Source organism: Schistocerca cancellata, chromosome 2 (assembly GCF_023864275.1).
Source record: "Schistocerca cancellata isolate TAMUIC-IGC-003103 chromosome 2, iqSchCanc2.1, whole genome shotgun sequence".
Lineage (NCBI taxonomy): Eukaryota > Metazoa > Arthropoda > Insecta > Orthoptera > Acrididae > Schistocerca > Schistocerca cancellata.
Window position 1 is genome coordinate 758,558,963 of NC_064627.1, and position 25,727 is coordinate 758,584,689.

General features: G+C 41.4%; 1 protein-coding gene across 2 annotated transcripts in view; it reads right to left on the minus strand.

The window, feature by feature from the left end:
• The window catches only part of LOC126162584 (nuclear pore complex protein Nup214), a 156,890-nt gene extending 139,333 nt beyond the window's left edge, over positions 1-17,557 (minus strand). For both annotated transcript variants that reach the window (XM_049919180.1, XM_049919179.1), the window contains exons 1-8: positions 17,373-17,557; positions 17,134-17,269; positions 16,707-16,906; positions 12,588-12,772; positions 11,498-11,709; positions 2,807-2,927; positions 2,494-2,687; positions 33-261 (exon numbers count right to left, since the gene is read on the minus strand). In XM_049919180.1, coding sequence (XP_049775137.1) covers positions 33-261; positions 2,494-2,687; positions 2,807-2,927; positions 11,498-11,709; positions 12,588-12,772; positions 16,707-16,906; positions 17,134-17,269; positions 17,373-17,411 — 1,316 coding nt within the window. In that variant the 5' untranslated portion in view covers positions 17,412-17,557. The remainder of the gene's footprint in view (positions 1-32; positions 262-2,493; positions 2,688-2,806; positions 2,928-11,497; positions 11,710-12,587; positions 12,773-16,706; positions 16,907-17,133; positions 17,270-17,372) is intronic.
• Positions 17,558-25,727: the final 8,170 nt, after the last annotated feature.

A 25,727-nucleotide genomic window follows, 5' to 3' on the forward strand; every position in this document is an offset into this window, starting at 1 on the left:
AATAATCAAAAAGATGACGTTACTATACATACTTTGGAGCAAGATTGACTCTACTTCCAGTAGGACTTATTTCTGTTGCAGGTGACACATCTGGTGCCTTGCTAGAAAATAATGCAACAACACTCTCATCTGCCACTTTTTCTGGTGGTGAGCATACAGTAACAGCTCCAGGAATAACATTGATAACATAAAACAAGCACAGGACTCCTTTGTGAGACAGCAGATGTAACACAGGCATAGGGGGAATCATCTGGTTGTCACCTGGAACAAACATTTATATGGCTTTGACATGGATTCTTAGTTTTCTGTTTATGACTCTGCAGTACCAGTAACAATCCAAGCAGAGAGAAGAAGAAGAAGAAAAAAAAGAAAAAGTTTACTAAAGAAAACCTGAATGTGAAAATAAATTTCAAAATTAAAGTAACACCATGATTTCTGTGCAAAGAAGTTCTGAGTTAAGCAGGACTTATCAGTTACTGATATCACATAAGCCACAGAATTTTAAAATATTTTTTATACCTCATATTCTCTTTTACTGTACTCGTTTTCACTGTCTACATCTACATCATTCTCTTCAGTCACTGAAGCACCCTCTGGATGAATGTCCACTTCTTGACCAGTATCATTATCTATATTACTATTGATAGACTGTTTTTCGCCAGGAACACCTTACCTTTCAATGAAAATATAATATGTTGTCCCTTGTTCGTGTTCATATAGTCTTTTGCGAAGAAGCCATGGACTGTTCAGCCCAGGTCTCTTTCACAAACAGGAATGTGCTAGTAGTGCTGAGTGATTTGGTGACAAAGTTATGTAACTCTTCACAAGTCATAACACTCCTGAACATGTGAAACATTTAAGTTTTAGTTGCTAATGCTGAAGCAAGAAGATTCTATAATCTCTTTTTGGGCTCATTAGTGTGGAGGCACTAGATGGTTGTTATATAGGTCCAGTTCCTGGTGCACATTCTTAAACATTTCCTCCAACATTTCAAATGATTCTACAATTTTCTGATATTTTTTCCTCCACCGTGTTCTGACAAGAGAGGGGACACAATGCCCTGCATCCTGCTTTGCCTTTCAAGGCTAGATCCATTAAAAATACATGCATGAAAAGTATTTGCTGTCGCTGATGGAGTGTATATTTTATGGTTTTTATTAAAATAGCAGAATGTGGTTCATGAGAAGGTGTCATAATACTAACCACACTTGGTTTACATAAATCATTAATTCATGACCATTGCACACACATGGCCATAGCTTTGCAAAAATAACGTTTTACTCTGAACACTGACAAACAGAGACAGTTGTGCATATTAATCCTAAATATTGTTCTTGGAAGCATTGATGTATCTAAATTCCATAAAACACTTTCCATTGTGGCATTCCACAACACACAATTGTGCACTGCATACAATAAGTCTGTTCAACTGCTCTTCTTTGAATTCAAGGTGGCAAATACCATAGACTGATCAGCTGCTCAGCACTGTCTGTCAGGGCACAATTTACAAATGGCATTAGCACTGTTCTCCAGCACTTGTCATAAGTGTGCTTCTTAAATGTGGCTCTTCAACTATGAAGTGGACAGTAGCACAACTTGAACAGTCTGTATTGCAGTCGACAAATGCCCTGCATGAGATAACCCCTTACATATTCCATACTGAATATGTTACATCCCAAACATAACATAAATATGCATCACCTCTTAACAGAAGTGCTCTCATCTCAAGTTTGCGAAACATGAGTATAGAATTTCATATGCACTATATCTTAAGCTTATGACAACCTCACATTATTCCTCGATTTTGTGTGAAAATTAAACCACTTCTCTCTCCAACAGTGCAGTCATATCTTCAAATTAACACTCTCCTTGTTCGGGTCATAATTTTAAATACCACAAATGCCACTGTAAGTAATCTCTTTACCACCTGTAAACGAAAGAAATCATTGCCTTATCACTGTCATAAGCAGTATGATTATGTGGTTGAGTGGGTAAGCTACAGACAAAGAAAAATCCAAGGTTTAATGTTCAGTAACCATTTGGTGCTGGAATTATTGTCAATTATCACATTTTTCATTCCTTGCAATGCTTTGGATACATGTAGAAAACAAATTTAACTGTCATTTCTGCTAAATATAATTCAATTTCAATGTCAGTCTTTTGATGTCTTTCTTTTTCCTGTATGTTCCTGTTACTTTTCCTCTTGTGTTTAATAGCTACTATTCCTTTGCTCTGTGATCCAGCTCATTTCATTAAAAAAAATCCTTTACCAGTATTTTCTTATTTTTATGTGTATCAGTTTTTATAAAAAAAAATTGCATTAGCTAATTTTTTTCTTAATACTTTGACTCCACTTTAATATATCTGACATCAATAATGAATATTAAACACAATAATTATTCTAAAACTGAAATGCAAATTTTAATTAACAAAGTTTAAAGCAGTGTAGTATTAGACTAAAGGAAATATAAACACTGTTAACATGATTCTAACCCCAGGGTAGCTCATGAGTTGTGCTGGTATCCAGTGCTAAGCCAATAGGAAATGTTTCCTGTTTGTCTGAAGACATTGGAAGCTCTGCTCTGCACGCATCTTCTTGCATCCACTGCTGCCAACTTAATTGATCTTCAGTCAGTCCAATCACCCCAACTTCCATACTATTAGCAGATGCAACAAGTATCACATTCCTGTAACACAAAACTTCATGTAACTATGTTATGACAAATATAATTATCATATTTTAATAGTGCCCACCACAAAACTGCAAACAGTTAAATTGTAAACAGCAGTTATGACCATAACATACCATGTCTGTTGATGATGCAAGTAAAACTGTGGTCTTCTCAATTCACCAGAGCTATAACAGATGTCATCAAAGTTGACAAAAGAAACAGCACCACTCTTTGGAGCATTAACGATTACCAGACCTGCAAAGAGGGACAAACACAATAAATAACAATGTGTTAACATGTAGCAAACTGCATACTGCAACTAATATGAATACTGACAACAATATTGAGCGCTAACCTCTCGGCTGCCACCGCTTCCTATTGACGCAGTATTACTGTATGCACATAAAAATATTGCCCCATATAAAAAACGCACTCCCAACAGGAAAGAAGTCAATACATGTGTGTCAATGACTAGGGCTGAACCTGGAGACCTCCAAACTAATAGTGTTTACCATATTTCCAACAATCACAACTGCTGATACCTTAATTTTGAGCATGCTGGAACATCTCATCATCAAAGACTTGAGAGCCACTATGGTGTTATTCTTTATAATGCACTGCCACCATACTGAAAGAGGTTACAGAAGGAAACGTCTTTCACAGTAGAGTTGATAAGTGTTTCTATGGTGTAAGGGAATATGTCAGCTAGCAGAAATACTATGTCCTTGAAATTGTCAAGTACCTTTTCCATCTGTTAACAGATGTATCATCTAACCAGTGTGTGAATGTGTGTACTACTCCTATAAAAAGGGCAAGAGTTCGAAAGCTTGTGTTAACTGCTTCCTAGTAAGTGTTTCTGTGAGCCACATAACAGTGTGCTATAGGTAAGTTGCCTTTCCCTTATTTTTTGTATTTTTCCATCCAGGAATTTCCATTATAATTATAGATATACCCAGCAAGGTCACTAAGGCAGTATTAATGCACTGGAATCACATTCGGGAGGAGTGCGCCTCATATCCCACCTGGTCATCTTAATCTGGGTTTTCCGTGGTTTTCCTAAGTGGCTACAGTGAAAGTTGAGATGGTTCCATTGGCAAGACCATGGTTAATTCCCTTCCCCTGACCTCACCTAATCTTATCCTAGTTAATGTATGTTCTACATAAGTATATACACTTGTGCCGAATGGTCAAGGGATGAATAAATCAATAAAATAAATAAATAACAGCTAGGCAGTTGCAGGTAAATCAAAGTTCAATAAATGTTTCCTATCCAGATTATATAGATGGGTTTTGATAGTAACATGTCTTTAATAAAGATTATCCATGTGATCTAGACAGAAAACACTTGCTGAATCGCATTGAGGTTGCATTTTTCTTTATTAGCAAGTGCATTAGCATTTGGTTCCCAAATGAAGGTAGAGAGTGAAACATGGAAACTTAAGGGAATGACTAAATTGCCCCTCTGCTTAATGACCACGAAATGAGGAAGACTACAGGAAAATGGTATGTGGATAGAACCTAAAGCCTTGTGTTTCACAGAAAATTCTCTTACTGTCACCAAAAGCTTGAACCTAGTAAAACTCTACCCTCATTTTGAGCCTGGCTGTTTTTTTTTTTTTTTTTTTGTGGTTTTAGGGCGCACAACTTCAAGGGTCATTAGCGCCCTGACTACTCTAAGAATGCATCGCGAGGCACAAGTTGACAACAACAACTAAAAGGGAAAACACGATAAAAGAAACTGACAGGCATAGGATTAAAAAACAACATCATCAAATGTCCTTAGCGAGGTTCGTCAAACTGATAAAACAAAGAACACGAGCAGCTGCTCGTGGGTCATCCGCTAAAATTGCATCGAAAGTATTAGGCAGTTTAAGATCGAGGCGCAGTTGGTTAAGATCTGGACAGGACATTAAAATGTGTCTAACCGTCAGCAAGTGCCCACATGGGCAGAACGGCGCAGGCGCAGCCGTCAGCAGATGGCGATGGCTGAACCGGCAGTGTCCAATTCGTAACCTTGCTAAAACGACCTCCTCCCGCCGAGAAGGGCGTGAGGAGGACGTCCAAGCCACGGGAAGAGGTTTTAAGGCCCGAAGCTTGTTGTCGGTAAGTGCAGCCCAATCGGCATGCCACAGCGACACAACGTGCCGACAAATGACCCTGCTAAAATCGGACGAAGGGACACAACAAGAAGCTGTCCGAGGCTGGAGGACCGCAGCCTTGGCCGCGGCATCTGCAGCTTCGTTCCCAGGGATACCGACATGGCCAGGAACCCACATAAAGCTAACCGGCGGACCGACGGCCACCAGCCGCTGAAGAGAGCGTTGGATCCGGTGTACGAAAGGGTGAACCGGGTACGGATCACTGAGGCTCTGGATGGCGCTCAGAGAATCTGAGCAGATGACATAAGCAGAATGTCGGTGGCGGCAGATGTAAAGAACAGCCTGGTAGAGGGCAAAGAGCTCAGCTGTGAAGACCGAACAATGGTCATGGAGCCGGTATTTGAAACTTTGTGCCCTGACAATAAAGGAACACCCGACCCCGTCATTGGTCTTAGAGCCATCTGTATAAATGAAAGTCATGTTGATGAACTTCGAACGAAGTTCCAAAAAACGGGAGTGGTAGACCGAACCGGGGGTGACCTCTTTTGGGAGCGAGCTGAGGTCAAGGTGAACGCGGGCCTGAGCCTGGAGCCAAGGTGGCGTGCGGCTCTCGCCCACTCGAAAGGTTGCAGGGAGTGAAAAATTAAGGTGTTGAAGGAGGCGACGAAAGCGAACTCCAGGGGGTAGCAGGGCAGAGACATACAACCCGTATTGAAGGTCAAGAGAGTCGTCAAAAAAGGAACGATAAGACGGATGGTCGGGCATTGACAGTAGCCGACAGGCATACCGACAAAGCAGTATATCGCGCCGGTAGGTGAGTGGCAATTCGCCAGCGTCAGCATGAAGACTCTCTACGGGACTGGTATAAAATGCTCCGATCGCAAGTCGTAAACCCCGATGTTGTATGGAGTTGAGGCGGTGTAAGATGGATGGCCGTGCAGAGGAGTATACGAAGCTCCCATAATCCAGCTTGGAGCGGACGATCGACCGATATAGACGAAGTAGGACGGTTCGATCCGCTCCCCACGACATACCACTGAGAACACGGAGGACATTTAAAGAACGGGTACAACGGGCGGCCAAATATGACACATGTGGAGACCAGCTAAGTTTCCTGTCAAAGGTAAGGCCTAAAAATTTGGTGGTCTCCACGATTGGGAGAGCAACGGGACCAAGTCGTAAGGACGGTGGGAGAAATTCTTTGTAGCGCCAGAAGTTAATACAGACCGTCTTCTCGGCAGAAAAACGGAAGCCATTGGCGACACTCCAGGAGTAAAGACGGTCAAGAGAACGCTGAAGACAGCGCTCCAGGACACGTGTACGCTGCGCGCTGCAATAGATGGTAAAATCGTCCACAAAAAGGGAGCCTGATACATCAGCTGGGAGGCAATCCATTATTGGATTGATCGCGATGGCGAACAGAGCGACACTCAAAACAGAGCCCTGTGGCACCCCATTCTCCTGGCGAAAGGTGTCGGACAGGACAGAACCCACACATACCCTGAACTGTCGATCCATTAAGAAGGAACGAATAAAAAGAGGGAGGCGACAGCGAAGGCCCCATGTATGCATGGTGCGGAGAATGCCCGCCCTCCAACAGGTGTCGTAAGCCTTCTCCAAATCAAAGAACACAGCCGCGGTCGGGCGCTTCCGCAAGAAGTTATTCATAATGAAGGTCGACAAGGTAACCAGATGGTCAACAGCAGAGCGGCGCCTACGAAAGCCACATTGGACATTGGTAAGTAGGCTTCGAGACTCGAGCAGCCAAACCAATAGAGAGTTAACCATTCGCTCCATCACTTTACAGACACAGCTGGTAAGTGAGATAGGTCGATAACTGGAAGGCAAGTGCTTGTCCTTCCCCGGCTTAGGAATCGGGACAACAATAGACTCGCGCCAGCATGCGGGAACATGTCCCTCAATCCAGATGCGATTGTATGTATGAAGAAGAAAACCTTTACCCGCAGGAGAAAGGTTCTTCAGCATCTGAATATGAATAGAATCAGGCCCTGGAGCGGAGGACCGTGATCGGCCAAGTGCGGTTTCGAGTTCCCACATGGTGAATGGGGCATTATAACTTGCACAATTCGAGGAGCAAAAGTCAGGTGGCCTAGCCTCCTCTGCCTGTTTGCGGGGGAGGAAGGCAGGGTGGTAATGAGCGGAGCTCGAAACCTCGGCGAAAAAGCGGCCGAAGGCATTGGAGACAGCCTCAGGGGCCACAAGGACTTCATTCGCGACCTTCAAGCCAGAAACTGGGGAGTGGACCTTAGTGCCAGATAGCCGGCGCAGGCTACCCCAGACAACAGAAGAAGGAGTAAAACTGTTGAAGTTGCTTGTGAAAGCAGCCCAGCTGGCTTTCTTGCTTTCTTTAATAATACGACGACACTGAGCACGTAAACGTTTATAATTAATACAATTCGCCACTGTAGGGTGGCGGTTAAAGGTGCGTAAAGCACGTCGACGAGCACGTAAAGCGTCTCTACATGCTGCGGTCCACCAGGGGACCGGTACGCGACGTGGAGAAGAATTAGGGTGAGGGATGGAATATTCAGCAGCAGCGAGAATGACTTCCGTGAGGTGTGCGACCTGACGATCGCAGCTTGTGCAGGTTTGATCCTGAAAGGTCGCCCTGGAAGAAAAGAGCCCCCAGTCTCTCTTGGAGATGGTCCAACTAGAGGAGCACGGAGAGGGAGTATGCTGCAGGAGATGGATAACACACGGGAAGTGGTCGCTCGAATATGTATCAGCAAGTGCATACCACTCAAACCGGCGTGCAAGTTGGGGAGTACATATGGAGAGGTCTAAATGGGAATAGGTATGAGATGTGTCCGAAAGAAAAGTAGGGGCGCCAGTATTGAGGCAGACAAGATTGAGCTGGTTGAAAAGGTCTGCGAACAAGGAGCCCCTCGGGCAGGAGGCTGGAGAACCCCAAAGGGGATGGTGGGCATTGAAGTCTCCAGTTAACAAAAACGGTGCAGGTAGCTGAGCAATAAGTTGCATCATGTCTGCCCTGGTAGCGGCAGAGGACGATGGAGTGTAAACGGTACAAAAGGAAAACGTAAAAGTGGGGAGAGTAATGCGGATGGCAACTGCCTGCAGGCCGGTGTGCAACGTGATGGGATCGTAGTAAATATCATCCCGGACCAGCAACATAACCCCTCCATGAGCTGGGATACCTACCACAGGGGGTAGGTCAAAACGCACAGAGGTGTAGTGTGCCAAGGCAATGTGATCGCATGGGCGTAGCTTCGTTTCCTGGAGGGCTACGACGAGCGGACGATGCAAGCGGAGCAGCAACTTCAAGTCCTCTCGGTTGGAGCGAATGCTGCGAATATTCCAGTGAATAAGTGCCATCGTAAGAAAAGGAAGAGGAGAGAAGGGGTCACCTCGAAGGCCGCTTAGGGCCTGGCTTCGAGCGAGCACTGCCGCCGCTATCAGTAGGCGGACAGTCATCGTCCATGGGGTCTATAGGGTCATCGGCCATCTCGGGAGGATGGCCGGGAGGGGGAGCTTCCTCCGCCGGTGAACGGCCAGATATACGGCTACCAGCGGTGCGGCCAGGCGAAACGGATGACGGCCTGGGGCGGCAACCGCTGGGTGGCGCAGGAGAAGAAATGCGCCGTGGCGGAGAAGGAGAACTGTGCTTCCTATGCGCCTTTTTGGAAGGACGTTTGGTGGAAGTACCGGTCAAAGGCTGGGAGGTCGAGGGACGGAGGAAGTCTGCACGGGATGGTTCCTTCTTGAAGGACCGTGCATCTGACTGCGGGGTCTTCGACTTAGCAGAAGCTGAGGAAGTGGCTGGTGTCTGTGGTGTGATGGGAGGAAGAGGAGACGTCGACCGCGCGATCTTAGCACTGGCCGAACGGACGACCGTGGTGCTGAAGGTCAGATCGCATGTCTGGGTTGCTACCTCCCGGGTAGTCCGAGGAGAGGCGAGGACAGTACTATATTTCCCCGCTGGGAGCAGCGTGGGCTTCCTACTAGCCAATAGCTTGCGAGCAGCCGAGGTGGACACTTTCTCTTTGACCCGAATTTCTTGGATGCAACGTTCGTCCTTATGGACAGGACAGTCGCGGGAGGATGCGGCATGGTCACCCTGACAGTTCACACAACGAGGAGACGGAGGTGGACAGTCACCCTCATGGGCATCCCTGCCACAAGTGACACATTTAGCCGCATTGGAACAAGACTGTCGAGTGTGATTGAAACGCTGACACTGGTAGCAGCGCGTAGGTGTCGGGACATAGGGGCGAACAGAAATAACCTCGTAGCCTGCCTTGATGCGCGATGGCAGCTTAACACTATCGAAGGTCAAGAAAAGTGTCCGGGTCGGTATAAGGTCATTGTTGACCTTTTTCATGACCCAATGGACAGCCGTCACGCCCTGCTCAGCGAGGAAAGATTGAATCTCCTCGTCAGTCAATCCGTCGAGGGAGCTAGTATAGACTACACCACGAGACGAATTCAAAGTTCGGTGGGCCTCCACCCGGACAGGGAACGTGTACAGGAGGGTGGCCCGAAGCAGTTTTTGTGCCTGAAAGGCACTCTCAGTTTCTAGTAATAAGGTGCCGTTACGCAACCTGGTACAAGATTTGACAGATCCGGCTATGGCATCAACGCCCTTCTGAATAACAAAAGGGTTGACAGAGGAAAAATCCTTTCCGTCCTCAGTGCGAGAAACTACGAGGAACTGTGGGGCAGGCGGTAGTACTTTTGTCACTGTTGGCTGGTCACGTTTCCGTTTTTGGGTCGAAGTCGAGACAGATGGAGTAGAATCCATTGCGGAGGAATCCCCCATGATTGCCAGCGTCTCCGATGGCGCGCTCCTTCCTTGTGGGGACCCTCTCAGAGGGCACTCCCGCCTTAGGTGAATGTTTACACCTCAGGTCACACCTCCCGAGAAACAGACGGAGGGACCAATCGGCATGGTCAGAAGGTATCAGCTCAGGCAATCACCCCTCCCCGGGCCTGGCCTTTACCAGGGGGTACGCGCGTGCCTTACATGTCTACCCAGGGCGGGGACTTACGCGTTACCCCGTCACCGGCTACGCGTGCGAACGCGTGGGTCGGCCTTCAGACACGCACAGGGAGGAAGGAAGAGGAGGAAAAAGAAGAGAGAGAGGGAGAAAGAGGACAGACTGTCTCAAACGCCAAGGCGGAGACCAGAGAAGGCAAGGAGAAGAAGGCAATGAGAAGGCAAGGAGAAGAAGGCAATGAGAAGGCAAGGAGAAAAAGGCAATGAGAAGGCAAGGAGAAAAAGGCAATGAGAAGGCAAGGAGAAAAAGGCAATGAGAAGGCAAGGAGAAAAAGGCAATGAGAAGGCAAGGAGAGAAAGGCAATGAGAAGGCAAGGAGAGAAAGGCAATGAGAAGGCAAGGAGAGAAAGGCAATGAGAAGGCAAGGAGAGAAAGGCAATGAGAAGGCAAGGAGAGAAAGGCAATGAGAAGGCAAGGAGAAAAAGGCAATGAGAAGGCAAGGAGAAGTCAAGGGAAAGAGTAAGGAAGACAGTGAGGTGGAGAATAGCAAAGAAAGGAACCAACAAAAGGAAGGAAGAAACGAGAAGTGAAAGACCAAAAAGACCACGATTATAGATCGTGGAACCGTCCGTCTCCGGACGCAGGCGCTAACTACCCCCGTGAGGGGGATGGACTCCTTTTAGTCGCCTCTTACGACAGGCAGGAATACCTCGGGCCTATTCTAATCCCCGGACCCGCAGGGGGGGAGCCTGGCTGTGAGGAACACAAAAATGATTGTTAGTAATAACATGTCCACAAAAGGCAACAGACAATACAGTGAACAGATCAGTTTCAGCACTGCATACACTTTGGAGCAGAGGGAAAGACTAATTCTGGAAATGATGTCTTAGCAAAACTTAACACCCACACTGTACTCTAGTGTAACAGCAGCCATTTTGGAAAAACATATTCAACATTATGTACTGATGTTAGAGTAATTTGCACAATGTAAGTGATAAAAGTGTATGAAAGACATACACACACTTACCGTAAAACATATTTTGGTAGTGTATGTCACAGAGATCATGGGAATTACTGTGGCAGAGAAGTATCTGGTTTTGAATAAGCACTTATGTTTTCATTTTATGATTTACTTTCAGTCACAAGAAAAGTAGGTACTTGTTTCTAATGTGACGGCAATCTCAAATTACAAACAAAGTGTAAACAAATCAAATTGTTGAGTACAGAATACACCATATGGTGGAGCAAATAGACACAAACATTTAGATAACTGAATAGCATCACACATGGATGGCCCATAGTAACCCTTTACTTGGCACAATGCTAGCAATTTGTGTTTTGAATTTTTTCATATCATCCAATTTTCTCAGGGTCAACTTTACAGATGGCAGCACCCTAGCCTAGAGGCATTCTACTATTGTATTCTGCAGTAAAACATACTTCATTGACATCATAATTTCGATTCCGCCACCTAAAGTAAACAGGTGACACAAGTGGCACCATCAATGTATACAATGCACCTACCGAGAGCTTACGAATGTACATGCAGTTAATGGCACAAACTAAACAACAATAATATATTTTGGCATTTCTGTTTGCAAGCAGAATGTTACATGAGAAGTTTTCTAATTTTTATCCACCATACATAATTTTACAAAGACATTGACAACTTTCCACTGAATAATTAATCAAAACAAAAAACCTCACAGCTAAGCAGCTCTATTTAGGACACAATGCTAATTTCTACACACCTGGTCTCTCTGTTTCATTCACTTTGTCATGATACACAGCAGCAAATTGGTAATTTGATATCCAAGTGACATTAACAACTGAGACAGGGTTCTCAGAAAGTGTTGGAGCTGGGAGAGTTTTGACTGGCTTGAGGTCTGGTTTGTATTGTATAAGCTCTCCATAACGAGTACCAACAACAAGTTGTTTACCACGAGGACTCCAGCTGAAGCACCTGAAACAGATGCTCACAAACATAACAAAATCACCCACAAACATAAAAGAGAAAATGATTACAATGTTATTTTATCCAGGCTCATTGAACTCCACAGCTGTTATTTAACTAAGGATTGTTGAGAGGGGACAAAACCAGCTATGAATTGTGAGTGGTTGAGTGCTCTCTCTTCAGCTCTTAACAAACATGATAACACTTCATTTAGGATGTCACAATATAAGTTTTGTATTATCAAGTCCAGTTAGTTTGCTGTTTTACACAGGCAATCTGAAGCATCATCAAACAGTACATGGTTGATTATTTCTTAAAATTTTAACGCCACTGTTAAGCATAATGACATCCAAGGCCCTCACCAATATGTTCAAGAAGAATAGCATACAAATACCAGTGAAGCAATATTCTCCATAAACTCGCAATAATGAAAGAAAATGGGGAGAAAATTATGAAAATGTTTCAGCTGATACAACAGGTCAATATTTAAGCCAGTGAAACATTTAAGAAGAAAGTAAGAACTGTACAGAATTAATATAAAAAACACAAATACAGAGGAAGAACTGTCCATTAGTTAGCCTCTAAACCAACGTACATCCACATTAATGCTGAACATAAAGCACAGTAGGTGAAGACTGAAAATTCATCAGTGGAAAGCATTCTTATGTTACTGATAATATGAAGGTATACTGATAGTTGTTATTTCACTAGTTTCACAAATCTGGTTACAATTTACGCATCATAATCAAACTACTACTTCTTCTTGTTAAAACTTTTCTGCTTATACAGATTATTCATACTATCAGTTTACTATAATAAACAAACTAAATGTGCAAACATACATATGCACAAAAGTAACCCATCAATACACAATACTGTAAACTTACGCAGCCTGAGCTTCTGAAGGAAGTGTTTTTATATCAGTTCCTGTAGTTTTGAACTCATAAACACCCACAGTTCCATCTGATAAGCAAGTAGCAAAGATGTTTGGTATCCCAGGATTCCAAGTAAGATCCAAGATGTGGGTATTCAGGCTGGCTGATAACCTTACTTCATTCAGCAAAGTGATATTCTGCAGGACACAAAACACGGGTTAACAAATTTATGGTTAAGCACACATCTGTTATGTATACAAGGCAAAACTTCTTTCTCAAACTCATGTACAGGCTAACATCAATTTCATTTCACAATGATTACATGCTTCCTGGAGTCTGTGAAATTGAACAAGGCCTTAAATGGGTAATGTGATAGTACTAGCATAGTACAGTTTAAAACAGTCATTATTAGACAACAACAAAAAATGTAAACTTTTCAAAACATATATTTAACAGTGGAACAGAGCTCTTATATTTATTTTTTCTGAGTGGAAACGAATACACTAACTCCACCTTTTGTTACCAGAATATATTTCCTTCCATGATTATGGCGAAACAGCAGCAGTTTCTCATTCAATGATAGAAATTTTGTACAATGATGCCTCTCCATGTACAAATTCAGTCTTCTGTCAAATGCACATGACCCTGCCCAATTCAAATACACAAGAAAATATATTATTCTAACGTCTTGTGGATACTGTTTTCTTTAGAATACAATTACTTCCTTACCTTCAACAGAAAATACTTAATATTTATCTGAAAGATAAACTTTTTCTGTGTAACCGCATAGTGTTTACATCTAGTTTATTTAACAATGCTTCATAATTATTGTAAAGGCGGTCATTCCTACAAAAGCTAAATCAATTTTCATGTCAATGGTAAGTTGCAATTCCACCCTTCTACTTTGACCGGTGATGTAACTGTGCTGTGTGACATCATGGTGGCATGATATTTTTGAGTCGGGTCATGTTTGTTGACAATATGTTGTGAGCTGCATGTTTATGTTTCAAAGTCTTCTTGAAATAAGACAATTTCGGTTTTAAAGTTTTTTTGTTTACTGGAAATGATGCACTTCGCCCTTTTGGGGCATCAGGAGTTTGGCGTAAAAATTAATGTGGAAAACCAACATTTGTCCATTAATACATTATTTCCTGTAAATAAGAAGATTTTGCAACTGAGGCTGTCTCATTTCAAGAAATTCCTGACCGGTTCCTGTACCAGGTGCCCAGTATGGAATGGAACCACTTTTACGTTTGTGCTAGTGAGTCATCTGACACTGTGATTCAATTGTGTTAGGTTGTTGTTTGAAGCGTCTGTGTCAGTTTGTTAATGAGTTACTTTGACTGTATATTGTGTCAGATGGATTTGTGATTGTCAACAGAATTATTAGCGCTGCGTGTTTCGTGTGGTTGGAGATTCCCTTTTTTTTTCAGTCATGGATTTGCTGTGTAGGTCTTTGCTTGTAGCAGTGATCAAGTTTCTGCAACCATTCGGGGTGACTGCAGAAGATTTTGGTATTTTTTTTTTATTTTTAAGCTTTTTGTTGTGTGTGAGTGAGGGGGGAGGAGCAGGCACAGCCTTGATTTACATGATGGTGGCTTTTGTTTATAAGTACTTTTTGGGGTGTTGTTTGTATAGTGTAATGTGTATGGTTAGTATGTTTATAGTTATCTGTATCTATCTAAACTGGCAATGATGCTGGTTTTAACGAACTTCTGGTTTTTTCTTGCTAGCATTTGGTGCTAGTGTTGGATTGTGGTTGGTAAGCATTGTGGACATTGGTTTACCATCATTGGTTAGGTTATGCTTTTGATATTAGTTATAAGGGTTTTGGTTTATTGTACAGCGGACTGGTTTTCGATAGATAGAGCAAGTGAAGGTGTGGGCAAAGGATTTGAGAATTTGTGTGTGTTGGTTTTTGGTACTGAGGACTTTGTTTTAGCTGCCATAAAGTATTTTGTATGTTATTTATGTTTGCTTGCAGCTGTAGTGAGCAATATCATGGTCACCATATTGTATATGCTTGAAATAGGCATAGCCTACTCTACAAGTTGGCTGTGAAATAGGGGTGTTTGCCACCTCAATGGCGTCAGGGAACAAAGGAAATAGGTGCAATCACAACTTTCCGTTTTGCCAAGTTTCCTGTAAATTTTATTCAAAAAACTTACTTTTACTGTTGAAAGATGCTCTTTAGCTATGTCGAGTCATCTAACTGAATTCAACTGTTTGTCACTATAAAACAGTTTGGCAATGGTTGGACCCATTTTTCCCTTTTTCTCAGCAAGTGGTGGTTCGGTGTTTTGACTAGTCCGCTATGGTCCTCTATTTCTTTCTACCCCATTATAAAGCCTCCATTTCTGTCTGTTATACTTAATATGATCAGTAATCTGTGCGATGTATGCTGATAATCATATCTGAGAATATGCAACACTCTTTCTATCATCAAATATGGAAGTAGCTGTGAACAGTTTGGTCCAAAACCACTCCTTGCAGCTCTGTGTGACCCCTTTCTTGGTATAGGTTCACTATAGACCATGTTACTTGTTTAGTTTTGATGTATAAGATCAAATGCCAAAAATTTCAAAAAATATCTGGGACTTTACGCAATACATTTAATACGAAACTCTAAATAATTTGCATACCGGCCAATGTTTGGAAATGAAACAGCTAGCCTCGCTTCCTCCTCCTAACAAGTGGGTCCCTTTTAGAATGAGCACTCAGTCACCCAACTTCTGTCCCAATTCCCCCCCCCCCCCCCACCACCACCACCCCCTCCTACACAGAGCTTCAGCTACCACAATTTACTTCCACATGTTTATCTCTGCATTGCAGATAGTTGCACCATTGCAGTTAACTACTTACAGCCTTCCTGTCTCTTTGACAGGAAGATTAATGTTTAACATTCTGTTGACAGCAATAGCACTAGACACAGCAAACAAGTTCCAATTGGAGCAGGATGATGCAGGAAACTGGGTATGATTATTCAAAGGAAACATCTAGTAATTGCCTTAAGTAGGTTGCACCAGTTTTAGTGATGTATCAGGTGTATGCACACTGTTCATTGCGTGTTACCAGTACCTTTAGTAACCAAGCTTTTTATGATACGTTTACTTTTAATTCTTTTGTATCCCGTATATCTTGTGTACGTAAGACAGAGTACTAGTATAAATTTCTCTTCTTTTCTTTATAGGTCTGAAGATGATGGTCCAAACAATCTAAACCGATAATCTGGAATACAATTTCTAGTCAAGATTACTAAAACTTGAATTAAGCAATCAGATTATATGCTCCACAGCTCAACCATGTCAAGTTTTCTATGGGTTAATAACAATACATTCAGTGACTAAAGGCTCTTGGGTTTACAGCTGGATGGCCATTTTGAAATACTGCTAAATTTTGACGTCATACCCCGCATCTTCTAGCAAATTCATAAGATTATGAGCAATCGATAGCACTTCACAGTATTTCATCACTGCCACCCAGCTGGAAACCTGAGTGCTTCTCATCAGTAGTATATGCCACAAAAGTCTACAGTCACAAATGCTTAAGAGTGACTCAATATTTGTCATCTTTGTTACCAACAAGTTGGAGACTAAATGTTATCCATGTACCTATGCAGGAAGTAACTGAGCATTGATTTTGGCATATTTACACTCTAATCATTGATCATCCGATCAGAGTAAAATGGAGAACGGAATTAACTATGTTATTGCTTAATTGGCTGTTCTGAAACTCACTTTTTGCATTTTATGTCAATGACAGAAAATTGAAATTTATTCTTTTGTAATTAGGATCAGACATGGCTGCTTTCAAATTTGAGTGAAGTGGTTTACTACGATACCCCTGTAAATTGTGTCCGTCTCACAAACATTTTCAAGGAACAATCTTAAGCATATTATCTTTTCACAGTTTCTTAACTAGAAGGCAAATCAATTGTTTAAGATTCACACTAACTGATGGCATTCACCTATAGGTTTTTTTCCCTCCCAGATACTGATTTGAGTGACTACAGCAGCTTCAATGGTTGTCAATAAACCAGCATAAAAAAATAAATACCAGCATGCTGAATTATGTGACAGGGTACAGCCTCTTCCAACACTAACCTATAATCAAAGCAATGAGAAAGCTTACCTTTGATAAGAAAGATGATACGCTGTAGATCAATGCGTGGGGGCAACCGTCCTTTTTTACCGCAATCACAATACATGACTGGTCACAGCTTATGCTCAGATGTGATGGCTGATTGCCAAGGTTTAGCTTACGATGAGGATACTCAGCTAAAGACTTATTTCCATGGGCTTCACTGTTTACAACAGCAGAAATAATTATTGCTGTGAAAGAGAGGAGGGAAATATTAAAACAAATTGTTCAATCGAATGCTACTCTCCACAACAGCCCCTATTTAAGTTAGCTGTTTTCTTAATATTAAATCTACAACACTTGGTACTTAACTCAAACGCATCACCTTAATTTTAAAATTTCTGTATCACAGAAAATAGCTTGCGATATTCGTAAGTTTTTCAAATCTACGGCATAAAACACAAAGATTTCAAACTACCTTGCACTCCGCTCGGGCATCCAACGAAAGCCAAGTTATATTTGCTCGCTGTAGCGACAAGATTAAGGTAACCACTGTAATCAAACTCTCCATCCGAAAAAACATTAAGACGGCATATCAACTTGAACTGGAACTCCTGAAACCATAGAAGGAATACATCAAATGCTTGTGTGCGACTCGTACGAGCAGTAGCCACATCATTTTTATACGCAGTCTCAAAGAAAGAAATTACTGAATACCTGGACTTCTTTTGAATCCAACGGCTGATTAACTGTCATTTTTCTATTTTTTGTGGAATATGTTCACATTCCGTACTAAAATCTAAAGTGTTGTCATCACATTGACTCACACTCGTGCACAAACTACTTTCAAACAGCCACTGTCTGTATACAAACGCCCGTGTTGTGCTTTCGAACTTCGCAATTCGTCTGTCTTTCCACTGTAGCCAACACAGAGCAAATTACAATATCAAAAATGCTGGGGAGGCATACATTATCGATATTGGAAGGACAAGGGGCACAGCCTACTTTGCTGTAAAGTCGACTGTGACGGGGACCAACAGGAGCAAGAACAGTATCTGGTAAACTTTGACCACAAGTGTTTAGTTAAGTATCCCATAGATCATTCAAACGATTCTTTTATCGGAATGTGGACCGCGTCAGTTTACACGAAATGTATAGATGATAAGTGTCAACATAAATGAACACATTTTTTTAGTTCTGCTCATGCAACCAGTATTAAAATCAGTCAGTTAAGATGCCTAATCGCTTGAAGACGTACCTACATGACGACCATGGGTGAACATCGCATATTACTCTTACTGCTCGGGTTTATGCAACCAAAATTTTCTTTGTAAGATGTGAATTACCCCAGAAAATTACTCCATAACACATTATTGAGTAGAAATATATAAATATATCAGAACGTCGATTTTTTTCTTTCCAAAAGCAAAAGTAGCTGATCAATTGTTTGAGAAAATCAGTAAAACGCTTCTTCGAGTTCAAGTTTTCATCAATATGTACACTCAAAAATTTGGAACATTCTACCCTATTTACTGACCCCTGCTCATGTTCTACATCAATAGTTGGTATGACTCTGTCTGTCGTACAGAACTGAAAATTGTGTATTTTCTCAAAATTAAGGAAGCGTACATGTTCGTTAATCACTTAATAATTCTTTGAAAAACGTCACTAAAAATCTCTTATGTTGCTTTCCCTCTAATGAAATTTACTACAACACTAGTATTGTCCGCAAAAAGTACCAATTTTGCTTGTTGAATACTAAGTGGAAGGTCAATCACATGTATATAAGGAATAGAGAAGGACCCAGAATTGAAGCCTGTGGAACTCACTTTGTGAATTTTCCCCTGTCACAAAAATTTTCTACCTTTCCAACATTGCTGTTTAAATTATCAGAACAACGTTTTGCATTCTGATTTTAAAGTACATTTCAAAACAGTTGCATATAAAATCATAGATCCCATTGAGTTTTTCTAAGTGTATAGTATGACTAACACAATCAAAAGAATTGGAAAGATCACAAAAATTCCTACTGGCGATATTTTCTTATTCAAGGCTTGTAATCTTTGATGGGTGAATATACAAATAGAAGTCTCAGTCGAGTAACCCTTCTGGGAACCAAACTCTGATATCCGAAGTAAATCGTTTCTGCTTAAGTTGGAGACTACGCTTGAGTACATTACTTTTTCGAATATTTTAGGAAAAGATGTCAGTAAGGGAAATCGACGAGAATTGTTTAAGGCTTTCTTGTTACATTTCTTATGAAGAGGTTCCCTGCACCAGAGATGCGTTTCATATATCACCTAGGACACTGCTTATTAAAATGGAAACATTGGTGGAACATCTTTTCAGAATTCTGTTTGAAATTCCATCAACGTAACATAAGCTTTTTTCTAGAGTTTTTAGAATTCTATTAATTTCAGTAAGGATGTAGTTGCTCAAAGTTTTGTGGAATGGCATGTTTACTCTATTCTCTTGCTTCTTCAACTGAACCATTTAAACCTATTTTTGTTGCTACATTTAGAAAGTGAGTGTTAAAAGTCTCCCCCACTTCTGAACTATCAGGCAAAACATTTTCTCTTAGTTTAATTGTTATGGTATCTTGTACACTGTCATTATATGAGACACTGTAAAGTTCCATAGCAGTTTATGTAATTCTACAGGCTTTCGTGGCGATTGTCACTGAAGTTAAAATCTTCTGGGATGTTAGGCTGCGACCACTTCTTCAGAGAATCGACGTTTCAATCCCTCTGCTGGGATCTTCTTCAAGATCTTGTGGTGTCCACAGTAGATCGAGCACTGTCAGAGACTAGTGTCACCTTCTCTTATGAAGGGTTGTTTCCAAGCTTGTGCTGGAGAAGTGGGATTATTGAGTAAGAAGTCTTGGGCTGCCATTGGTGGGTCATCGTCATTGGATAATAAGAGTAGTTTCCCGCGCTAATGCCGAAGGACGGGTTATTGGCTAAAACTCTTGTGGCTACGATTGGTGGGACAACGTCATTGGTCGGAACGGCATTTTTCCCGCACTTATGCAGTAGAAGAGTGTTGTTTAAAATTCCTTCTGTTGCCGTTGGTGGGCACACAACTATGGCTAGAAGCGAAACGGGGAGATCATGTGAGGCAGGGGGCATCTTTATCCAAAATATTATTGTCTGCAAAGGTGGTTTCTAGTTCATGTTTGTATCGCTTCACCATTGTACTTAAAACAGCTCAGTCGAAGGCATAAAACACCTGGAGCAACTTTCTCCTTTATGATCTCCATGGTGTCTGATACTGGTATGTTAATAAATAAAGATGTCACATCGCAACTAAAAGAATGTCATTTGTGGATATCTTCACCATGTGTATAATTTCTAAAAAATATCTCGAATCTGTGACAAAAGTATTGGTTTTTCCAACTAGATGTCTCAGTTTCCAGGCTAATGACTTGCTAAAAAGGAGGCTGGCGTGTTAATCCCATTCACTATAGGTCTCAAAGTAACCGATTCCTTGTGTGTCTTGGGTAGTCCATACATTCTGGGTGAGACTGGTATTTGAGACGTTTATTTTCTTTGTAATAGAGCTATCCATTCTGGAGCCTGACATCAATTTTTTCACTTTCTGAACGATTCTGTTCGACGGATCATTTTTTAACTTGTGGCACACAGCATCAGCTAATAGCTGCTGCATCTTTTTGTGACATTCCACAGCGTTCATGGCAACTATAGCATTCCCCTTATCTGATTTCGTCACAATCACGCTTTCGTTTTTCTTGATCATCAAGAGCTTTCCTTTCCTACACCTATATGTGGCTTTCGGGTGGTTTCGATTTGCTTAGAAATGTCGACACATCTTGTCTTACTTCTGCAGTCTGCACCTTCGGAAGACAAAGCAAGGATGCTTCGACGACACTTAAATTTCTTGAATCGGGAATTCTCTTCAGCATAGTTGCGAAGTTCAGACCTTTGTCCTGGACTGAAACAGTTGCTTCATCGAGTATCTTTGACGAGACATTCACCACTACTCGTTTCGGATCCCCAGTGGTGTGTTTCTTGTACACTTTATCCGTTCGTTCGTATAACTCCTCTTTTTGTTCCATAGCACTGAAGTCTGAAAATCTTGCTGAATGATTAATCGTTATTCCGTCCACTTTGTCCCAGTCTTGGGGTGAGAGAGCTGTCACCAGTGAAAAATGCAAAGCAATTAACATCGAGCTAGCATAATAAAAGTCCCTTCTGGGTTGTTAGGCCGCATCACATTTCTTCAGATAATCGACATTTCGTTCCCTCTACTCGAATCTTCTTCACAATCTTGTGGTGTCCCCTCTAGATTGAGCAGTGTCACAGACCAGTGTCGCCTTTTTTCATAAAGGGGAGTTTTCCCGTGCTTGTACTGAAGAAGTGGGATTAATGCATACAAAACTTTGCGTTTCTTACTCAGTAATCCCACTTTTACAGCACAAGCGTGGGAAATCGGACCAACTGCCATAAGCGTCTGCAAAAAGGGTCAAGAGGGAGCACTTGTCCCCTTCTGTAATCTGGACACAGCCTTTTTATGCATTACAGAATTCTCTAGCAATCACTGTGCGCGACTCCACCAAACTGAAGATTTAACATTGCCGATGAGAAATGAAGCTGATTCTACTAGACCATTTGAGGATGGTTTTGGGCGGTTTCCCACATTCATGTACTTGTATATTGGCCCTGGTTACATGTTACCCAATCAATTTAAAACAATGTAGAATTCATTATATATTTCTAGTTCTCTTAGCTGTCACTCAGCTCATGGGAAATTGTGCCAGTTCCTTGGTACGGTTGCAGCGCTGTACTCAAGATAGGTACAAAACCTTACATGACTGAGCTGAAATAATGCCTTTAATTTTTATCTGCGGCTTGCCCATTCAACCCTTACTGAGTGAAAAGAAGAGTCAGTCTACCACTATGGAGCACGAATTTTAGGTACTTACATCTGCACTTAATTCTAAACATATTACTCGAAAATATCATATTCTGTGCTAGAAGAGTGCAGAAAGAAGTGTGAAATTTTAAGGTCAAAACATTTGTTCTCCAGGTCTGCGACCTTCTTAAAGTCTATAGGAGCAACACAGCGCCACATGCAGTTAAGGAGCTACAAAATCTGCAGTACAGCGTTCGCATGCTGCACAATGATGCGACAAACGAGAAAGGCGAAGATTAACTTTGTGCAGTCCCGGACTATTAAAAGTTTATTCTATTAGACAATTTGAAGATTTTTTAGGTTTCCCACATTCATGTAGTAATTGTTGGCATTGGGTTATACTTTATCTAAACAACCTAAAACAATGCAGCTTTCAAAATACATTTTGTCAAGGAAGTGCATTCCACATGCAGATTTGACTTCTGCCTAGTCACACTTTTGTTTTGTCTAATGTCTACTTATTTTAATGCCAGATACCATTATCTTGCCATCCTAAGGTCAAAAAGCTGCTAACTCTTGGGAATAAGCTAATATTGCTAACAACAAACGACATTAAGGAAAATATATACTGTGAGGGCAATGTCAGAATTCCCAGACTATTGAATAGGGGTCGAGAAGAGGTTCTTGAATAGCTCAAGCAGCCCGTTTTTGAGCCAAAAATACCCTTTTTGAATCAAAAGAATTACCCCAAAAAATAATACCATACAACATAAGCATATGAAAATATGCGAAGTAGACTTCGCTACGTGTTGAACTGTCACTTATTTCAGATACTGTTCTAATTGTAAATAAAGGAGCATTTAGTTACTGAACAAGATCCTGAGCATGGGCTTTCCACAACAGCTTACTATCTATCCGAACGCCTAGGAACTTGAACTGTTCCGTCTCGCTTATAATATGCCCACTCTGTCTGATCAAAATATCGGTTCTTATTGAATTGTGAGTTATAAATTGTAAAACCAGAGTCTTACTGTGATTTAGCATTAAATTATTTTCCACAAGCCATGAACTTATTTCATGAACTCCATTATTTGATACTCTTTCAATATTACACACAAGATCCTTCACTACCAAGCTGGTGTCATCAGCAAACAGAAATATTTTTGAATCACCTGTAATACTAGAAGGCACACCATTTATATAAATAAGAAACAGCAGTGGGGAAGACCCCACTTAACAGTGCCCCATTGGGACTGAACATCACTACCACTCTCAATATTGTGGAGAATTACCTTCTGCATTCTGTTCTTAAAGTAAGATGTGAACCAACTGTAAGCTACTAAGCTTAAAGGATGTTCTAACTATGCACTATAAAATTTTGACTGTAGGGTGGCCTGTTGATGGTACTTGATATTGAAAATGGAAGTCACTATAGAAAATAAAAATTCAGTTATTGAAAAAGCAAATAATTTTTCTGATTTTCTTCCAGGAGATCTGCTCCTAAAAGTTTTGCATGAGAAGGTCTTTGAAGTTCGAAAGGTAGGGTAGCTCAGTTTGTAGAGTACTTGCCTGTAAAAGGCAGAAGGTCTCAGTCCAGCACACTATTTTAATCTGCCAGGAAGTTTCAATCACTGACATATACATAATGCATGTACTTTTATATTATACCATATTGAAATGTAAACTAAAGACCATTAGTATAGACATAAACTATATACTCTTGTAGCATCATATATATTGTTGCATACATTGTAGAACAAAAACTACTAGTATAAACATAAGAAATGTGCTTGTATTGTATAATGTTACAAAAAGTTTGTACTGCCATTGCAGGCTCACTTGGAAAAGACAAAAATTGCCAAAATGAGTTATAAAGTGCCAATTGCAGTAAAATATTAGAATAATGTATATAATATGTTCATCTTCAAACTAATATGTGCTGTGGATCCATCAAAAAGGAAATTGCACAAATATGGATACATTCTTAACGTAACAGTCAACCAGTTTATCATACTGAAACAGAAACTGGTCAGTGTCATGAATACATTCATACCTATCTCACACTTCAAAAACAACAAAGTGCTCATGATCTGCAAAGCAATCTCTTTTAAACAAGTCTACTATTTTCACATTCTCTTCTGAAAATGAATTTTGATCGCAGCCAAAACCAATGACTTTACACGTGAGAACTAAACATTATTGTGAATGAAACAAACAATCTTCTTTTAGAGAGCTGATATTAATATCTCTTATACTTACACTGAACGATGTTTTGTCAATAGAAACTGACATTTTCATATATGCAATTGTTTTCTACTAGACACAAAAAATTATCTCTCTATATTGTCAAGGTTAACTGTGTCCATGTTGTCACTATTCCACAATATATCATACCTAAGACACTGTTGTTGAGAAAGTCAAATTCCCCAGCACCAATGGCCGAGAATCTTGATGGCAAATATCTTCTGCAGCCTTTCAGATGAACAAATACTATTACCCTCAGTTTGGTGATTGAGTGACACTTCCCTTTTTCCAGTGCCAGTAGTCTTTCAGTGTGCACTGCACTTCCCAAAAGTATCAAGTTTTATAATGTGCAACAGAAAAATCTCTGATTTATTGGAGTACAACAAGTAATTGATAAACCCAATATATAGATTCTAGTAGTAGTAGTAGTATATAGTGCAAGTTGTCCTTGCATTTTGTAAAGAAAGTGTTGATGGTGACTCTGATGATGATAGCATCTCTGATGGTCCAGCGCCAGTGACAAGCTACTGCAGTGAGTCCTCCAGATTTTATACCATCAACATACTGAGTCAGCAGCATAAAGTGTGGTTAATGAAGTGGCCCATGTCAGGTTCGATACAGAAGTACGAAATCCCAGGCTGACAATGAGAAGCAAGTTCACTGAAAACAATATAAAACTTCGATTCTCCTTTTTCAGAAGGTAATTACACAACATAAAAAATAGTTTGCAATGAAGGCCCTATCTCTGACGTGAGTGAGATGCGTATGTATGGTGGACTCTCAGCCATGGAAAACTAAATCACAATTATTAGGGTCAAAGTATTAGTTCACAAGGAACTGGTTGTCTTTAATCACACACACACACATGTTGTGGCAAACTACTTAAGTCCCAGAGGCGATGCTGTAGGGGCCAAGTCTCAGCATAGCTCAAGGAAGGCTGCTGGTGGCTTGGTGTAGAGTCACTGGTGAAGGCCACAGGCAGGTAGACTGGCATTGAACAGCAGGTTGTGGAATGATTCCAGAAAAACTCTTGAGCAAGGAACAGTGTCAGTAGTCAGCATAAGGCTCAGAGAGCTCATCTGTGGACAGCCCACATTCTCTAGCTATACACTAGCCTAGCATGTTGAGGCGCCAGGATATGGCGATACACGGTCCTGCGGTCCTGTAGAAGTGCATTGACCTCGTCCTTGAGGAGTGATGCCGTCTGCTGGCAAGGCATGTACTCGGAACTGCAATGGTAGTGTTCATTGTTACAGCCCCTGCGGCTTTTGGAATAGGTTACCCATCACACAGCGCTACTATGCTGGAAGGTTATAAGCCCAGTTGAGTTTTAACAGTGCAGATGAACCTCTCTGCCAGTAAATCAGAAGCTAGATGGAACAGCGTCATATCTATTAAGGCTAAGCCATTTTCCCCACAAGATCTGAAAATCTACTAATGTGAACTGAGTTCCATTAGCCACCACAATAATTTCTGGGAGCCATTGAGTTGCGATGATGCAAAATTGTGAGATAAGGCCTTTATAGTTTTAGTTAATGAATTCAAGTGATCTGTGAAACATATGGAAAACTGCTGCTGGCATTTATCAAGATGAACCAAGAGTAGCCTAGAAAGGACTTGTGAACTCTAAATGAATGTGAGATCACGGGGATATCGCGCTACACCAAGGAAAATGTCGATGGGCTGGTGCTGCCATCTTGTTTAGACATGCTGTGCATGCCACATCCATGTGTTTTATGATATTGTAGCAGGGTGGGTTCTGGTAAGAAAATCGCTGACACCAGCAGCGTCAGCATACAATTGGTGCAGTAGTGCTCATTGTGGTCAAGATCACCCTCAAGAGAGGTAGGAGAGAGGAGGGGATGGAGAGAGCAGTGGAGGAAAGGAGATGTTGACCAAAAGCGTCATCATACTCTCGGCCGACAGAAATTATTCGAAGTCTGTGGTCTGTAATGA